Source organism: Centropristis striata, chromosome 10 (genome assembly GCF_030273125.1).
Source record: "Centropristis striata isolate RG_2023a ecotype Rhode Island chromosome 10, C.striata_1.0, whole genome shotgun sequence".
NCBI lineage: Eukaryota > Metazoa > Chordata > Actinopteri > Perciformes > Serranidae > Centropristis > Centropristis striata.
The window spans coordinates 38,939,105-38,945,715 of NC_081526.1; the positions used below are offsets into that span (position 1 = coordinate 38,939,105).

Sequence of the window (6,611 nt, forward strand, 5' to 3'; positions counted from 1 at the left end):
GGTGTCAAACTCTGGGGCAATACGAAAATAGTTATTATATGATTATTGTACTATAAAAGCTGACCCGCCGGTATTATACGGCGCATTTACCGCTAATACTAGATTTATTATTGTTATTTTATTTTTAAATGTATTAACCTGTTGAAAAACTTTATTTTGATATTTAAATCAGAAGGATGCAAATAGAAAAGAGGCATACGATTTTTATTTAATTTTTATTTAATAAATTAATGACATTGATGTGTTTTTTATTTGAAATTTGATTTTGCATGTCTGCACTATTTAGTTATATATTGTATGTTTATAAGTGTTGCTGGTTCCATATTTAATGTTAAAGCAAAACATGTTTGATTTATATTAAAAGGTTTATTTGTTCAATGTTGGCCCGCGATTTTATTCAAGTTTTAAATTTTGGCCCATTGTGTATTTGAGTTTGACACCCCTGGTCTATTCAAACCTTGGCGGGAGGAGCAAATCAGAACCAGAATCAGCCCAATTATTTTTAGTGTGTGCCGGCATAAGCTGAATCCTGAAAAAAGCCACTGAACCTTGTGTATCTGTGAAGATGTCACAATTATTTTTCTGTCTCACAGTGAGGAACAAACAGTAAAGTCATGTTAACAGACCCAGATTGGCTACTGCCAGGTTCTGTTTTTGGACTTGGCCAGTTCTGGATTTCCTCTGTTATTTATTTTCTTTTTTTAAAATAGGGACCAATTCAAGTAATGGCTAAATTGAATTTGTCCTTTAATCGTTGTCTTAATCTTATCTTTAGTTTTTCTGTGTTTGAGGTTTAATCAGTCTAATGGAGGATAAAAACAGCCCTATTATTTAAAGGCACAGCAGCGTTATTTACATAGCACATCTGTCACACACTGACAGTTTAAGATGCTTTTCAAGTTGTAGAAAGGACATAAGACTGAGTGAGACACATAAAGGAGATCTATTGCAGAGGAACACTAACAAAGTTAAAAATAAAACCAAAGCAACACTAAAGAAGAAAGTGTTTTGATTGCAGTCAGAGTTGTGCAGTGACTTTGTGTATTTTTCTCCAGTTCCAGGTGCAGGTGAGGTGTGACGGTGGTGGAGCTGCAGTGAAAACCGTCAACTACTCTTCTCTCCTGAGAGACGTTTTCAGCTTTCCCTCCACCAACGCTGAGCCAACCACCACCACCTCAACATAGACACAAGGTGGTTCCTCTCACCAACACACACACTTCCTGCTCCTTCATTAAAGAACATGGTCCATCGGCAAACCAGCATCTGTGTTCTCATTGTGAGCCATGATGAAAATGTGTAAACCTGCAGGAAAAGTTTGTTTTCTGCTATATGAATAATTTCACGGTAATGGGCTGCTCAAGCATTAACAAACACAATCCAGTTAAGTGGAAAATGAATGCTTTAGGGGGAAGTTCTTGCTTTTTGATGTGCTTGTGTGTGTGTTTGTGTGTTTACATGAGCTGGTGTGAGTCCCTCTGAGTCATGGTAAAAGACACAGGGTGTTAAAGCAGAACCATATTTCAGCTTTGGGCAGCATGTGCTCACACACATGATGATAACAGGATATTCCTCTGTGTCCTGCAGCACTGTGCTGAGTTGATAAGCAGGGAAATCGTCTGTGGCGTGAATGATGTGAGCTATATGTTGACCGTATGTTGGCTACATCTATCAGCCAGACAGAAGCCAAACCTCGCTGTGGAAACTGCACAGATAGTTTATTATTAAGATTAGTTTATTATTAAGATCCCCATTAGCTGCAGCAAAGCCACAACTATTCTTTCTGGGGTCCAACAGTATCAAATATACAGTTAAAAACACAAAACATGATAAAAAATAAAAAATAAAACAAAACAAAAATTATTCACATATTAATCCATATTACACTAATTTCTACATATGTATACATCATTACAAAATCTACTAACACATAATACATATGTTGTATATACACCTTCGTTCTACAGCATATACATTATAATAACACATATCATATATCTATAGAAATATACTACATAGATAGATATCCAGGCTGAAAAAACCTCACATTCAACATCAGGGTTAAGTCTCACATGTTATGGTAGAAAGGGGGAAAGGAAATAGTTATTTTTATGTCCTTTTTGTTTCCAGCACCTGTTTCTTAATGGCTTTTTCCACTCATCAGTGGTTTATTTATTGATAATAGTTATGTTCTCTCATTAAAGCAAGGGACTTTTTTTGTGTTCACTTTGGCAGCCCCTATGGACAAAAGAGGGAAATGCATTAAAGGAATTACCTCACCCCCCTAAAATGATCATTTGTATATTATGCATCCTGTGCACCTGTGCAAGCGTAAGATGTGTTACAGGAAGTGTTAAAAAGTAATGTTTTTGAGAAAAATGCTAAAACATTACTTTTTTATTACCAAACAGCATGTTGGAAGGTAGTTAGCATACGACTGGATAAATGAGAGTTGAATTATACTGAGGAGATGTGTGGGAGTTTATAAAAAGATGTTTTGCTGTTAAACATTGCCCCTAAATTACTTTACCCATTTCTCCCTGTTCTGCTTTAACCCTTTATCGAACCTTATTTGGTAACTTCAGTGGGGGGAGGTAATATTTTGAGAAAAAAGTTGCAAATTTACTCGATTAAAGCGGCAAATCTACAAGAAAAAAAGTCACAGATTTAAGAGATTTAAAATGGCAAATCTGCGTGAATAAAGTAAAAGATTTACGAGAAAAAAAGTGGGGGGGAAAGCTTTTTTTCTCCCAGATTCACCACTTTCAATCTCATAAATCTGCAAAAAATTTTCTCGTAGATTTGCCACTTTAATCAAGTACATTTTTTTCTCAAAATATTACCTCCCCTCCCCCTGGTCCGTATGTTTGTTTGTTTTTACACATTCTAGCTGTATGTAATATCCTCCAATATTCTCTAGGGTTGAAATTTGGAATTTGCAAGTATTTCAATGAGTGCTCTATTAAGGGTTAATTAAAGTTTTCACAATTTTAACAATTCAAGGTAATTAGGAGTGAGTAATTGATATTGAAATGATCATTCTGGGGATGAAGTATTCCTTTAAGAATAACTACAAACAATCTTCTTGTTAATAATTGTTGGCTGATGCTGCTCATATAGAGGCATCAGGATTAAACTGTTTCATAACCATAAATAAACTCCTGACGCTGCTCTAATTGGATGAAAACATACAGCGAGGTGAGGAGGACGACCTGCTCAGAGCTCTAATTTACCCTCATTATCTGTGTGTGTGTGTGTGTGTGTGTGTGTGTGTGTCTGTGTGTGTGTGTGTGTGTGTTGGACTAAAAAAAGACACAGGTTGTTCAGGTTGAGGCGCCACTGTAATCAGAGCCTGCGCTGCAAATTTTAGTAATGGGATGAGTCAAACATTAGGTAATCAACCGCCAAATCCCCTCTGTGTAACCAGCACACACACACACACACACACATCATGCACACACGTGTCCAGCCTCTCCCCCTTTACAGCGAGCACAGAAACGGTGCATGACATCACTGCAGGCATTATCGGGTCCTCTCTGTCTGCTTTCACACATACTTAAATATTAGCTTCCTCAGTCACACAGCGCCAGAACACAAAGGGTGACGTTGGTGCGGTCGGGGGTCCAGGGGGGTCCAGGGGGGTCCAGGGGGCTTCCTGATCTTCCTGCTTGGCCTTTTTCTGCCCTGTGATCACGCTGTGGGAGAGGGAGGACCCCCCCCCCCCCCCCCCCCCCCCCCCCCCTCACCCACCACTCCTTTTTTGTTCCTGTTAGTCACTTTGTAGCCACTCATCCCGTTTTCTGCCCTGTCATGCTCTGTGGCTCAGCAACAGCAAACTGAATAAGAGGCATCCACATCATTCGTCTTTCACTATTCTGGCTGCAGAATATCACAGACAAAGCATCCTTTAAGATTAGACAAAAAGTATTTTGATTTATCGTCATATATTCGTGTTCATTTAAGGATAACGCTGGTCACCTGTGGCTTCAGCACCGAGTCCAGACAGTGCAACAGTGTGACTCATTGAAGGGTTTTGGCTCTGGATCTGTTATTGGCTTTGGAAACAGAGGAGGAAGAAACACAGGCAATACTTGATTTTGCTCTTTTGATGGGAATTGTTGATGCTCACACTTTAATATATTCCTTTATCACATATACAGGGTCATTCCAGTGGTTGATTGGCTCATACTATGTAATCGTAACATCCCAGTGAACATTTTTAAACATAAAAACAGCATTAAAGAGGTTCTAAACAAAGAGACAAGGGTAACGGAAGACCTTAAAGGGACAGTCTGGATTCTTTCTAAGTGCAGATGTATGAGGTATTTATCTATAGTCAGTGAATTAGCTACAGTAGACGGTGGGTGGAGTACACAGAAACTAAACAATGTACTGCTGTAGAAGGGGGCAGCAGAAAATCTTATTTTAGCCCTAAAAAAGGCCCACCTCAAAACATTAACATCAGCTTAAGTTTACTTTATATTTAGATCATTTTTGCCGCCTAAATCTGCTGTCAGGCAACCCTTTTGTGAGAACTGAAGCTGTTATCTTTGCTTTCTTCAAAGCCACCAGACTCCACTGACAAAAACAGTTTTAGCTTGCAGAATACAGGAGTTGCTGTTTTACTGCTGCCTCTATCACTTAGTTTGTTTGTGTTTTTGTGGGACTTTTTTTAAAGGATTAGTTTGGATCAGTTAGACTTTGGATCCACCAAAGTCACACATTAACACAAAGAAACTCAGATTTTTAAAAGTCATCTTAAAACCTATTTTTATTCCTTGGCTTTTAACCAGCATGAGACTCTGCTCTTGTTTTTAGTGTTTTATGGTTTGCTTTTATTTATTGTTTTTTAAATTGTCTTTTAAAAAGCAATGAATCTATTTATTTTAGTGTTTATTTCCTGTTTTATTTATTTTATTGTCTCTTGTTCTGTTTGTTTATGTACAGCACTTTGTTGCGGCTGTTGTTGTTTTAAAGTGCTTTACAAATAAAGTTGAGTTGAGTTGAGTTGAGATCAAGGCAGCAGTAGGCAGCAGCTCTTATGTTTTGTGTGTTAAAATCTTTGTCAGAGGAAAAAAGAGAAAGCGTTGATGGAAAGTGTAGTTAGTTTCCCTGGTCCACAGCAGTACATGTTGATGTTCTTCTTCTTCCAACTTCAAAAACTATCTATCCCTTTAACCCTTTGATGCACAACATGGTCTAAAGTGACCCGACTAAGTTTTTATATTCTATATCTTTGCAATAAATTAATTTCATCATTCTGTATTGCAGCATTTCCTGAAATAACTCGGTTTTGATCATCATACATCCAAATTTTTTGTTTTCATTTCTTACTTTTTGAATAAAACCCCTTTTTTTATCACTACGCTTCTAATGCACAAGGTCATTTTTGACCCATTTTTGCATTAGAAGGTGTTTATATATTGTTACCGATTTACCAATTTAATTGTTTTTCCAATGGAAATCATTATTTGGTGGCTCTAATAATGATCTGTTGTAATAAAAAAAAGATATTCAATCACACAGCAGCATGAAATAACATGGGGAATGAATGCAGGTCATTTTTGACCATGTTGTGCATTAGAAGGAGTTTATATGTTGAACATCAAAGGGTTAAATGATTGTGATGCAACATTTTTATGTGGTTTCATAACTTACCATGATAGTTTCATTGCTTTTTATTTTTATTTTTTGGATTTATTGTGTCTAGTATCAGCAGTCAAGAAATGATTTGTTGGACCTCTAGCACCACATTGAATAATTAACTTTGCACCAAACACTGAGATAAAACTATGATGAATCACTAAACACAGTTATGTCTCCTCTCAGCACGCCATGTTGTGTTGATGTGGTTTGAGTGTTTTCTGCAGCAGCAGAACATGGAGACTTCTTGTAAAGAATGTGGTTCTCTTGTTTTGTTCTCGCTCTTTACTTTAATGCCGTTCTGCTCGGAACCACTGTATTGTAAAAACTGATATACAGGAAGGTCATAAGAGTCTCTGGGGTTGGAGTGTGTTTGTGTGCACGCATGCTAGGGTCTAATGCAGCTCTGATGGAGTCATGGCTAATCTATGAAGTCTAAACAGATATCTGAGAACAAGAGGGGAAACGTTTCTGTTTACTGGCTGCATGCCTTTCTTTTCTCATGACAACAAATCCTAAAGCTGGGAGCACACACACACACACACACAGATCACGGAGCACCTGCGTTCAGATGTTTTTCTCAGAACTGTTCCCCCAGAGCAGCAGTTTCTGCTCCAACAGTTCACTCTGAATAAGCTTATGACAGCTGATCACTATGTAAGTCTTGTTTTCATTTGGCTGCTTCACTTAATGTTTACTATAGATTGAAAAGTGAAGCCAATAGGGAAGTCTCTTAAAGCTGCATTCTTTCTAACGTCCACCAGGGGGCGACTCCACTGGCTGCAAAAAGAAGTCTGATTGTATAGAAGTTTAAAAGAAAATGACTCCACTTCTCACTTGATCTATAACCTCAGTGAAGATTTTACAGATTAGTTTATGGTCTCAATCGATAGTTGGAAGTCTCTTTCAATGCGCCATGATGCTCATTTTGTATATTATGGACCCTTTTAGAGTAAAACACACAATAAAGC

The 6,611-nt window shown here is 37.7% G+C and overlaps 1 protein-coding gene across 1 annotated transcript in view; it reads left to right on the forward strand.

Moving 5' to 3' along the window:
- efhc2 (EF-hand domain (C-terminal) containing 2) overlaps positions 1 to 1,452 on the forward strand; it is a 19,579-nt gene extending 18,127 nt beyond the window's left edge. Inside the window, exon 15 of the mRNA XM_059342716.1 lies at positions 1,056 to 1,452. Coding sequence (XP_059198699.1) covers positions 1,056 to 1,184 — 129 coding nt within the window. The 3' untranslated portion in view covers positions 1,185 to 1,452. The remainder of the gene's footprint in view (positions 1 to 1,055) is intronic.
- Positions 1,453 to 6,611: the final 5,159 nt, after the last annotated feature.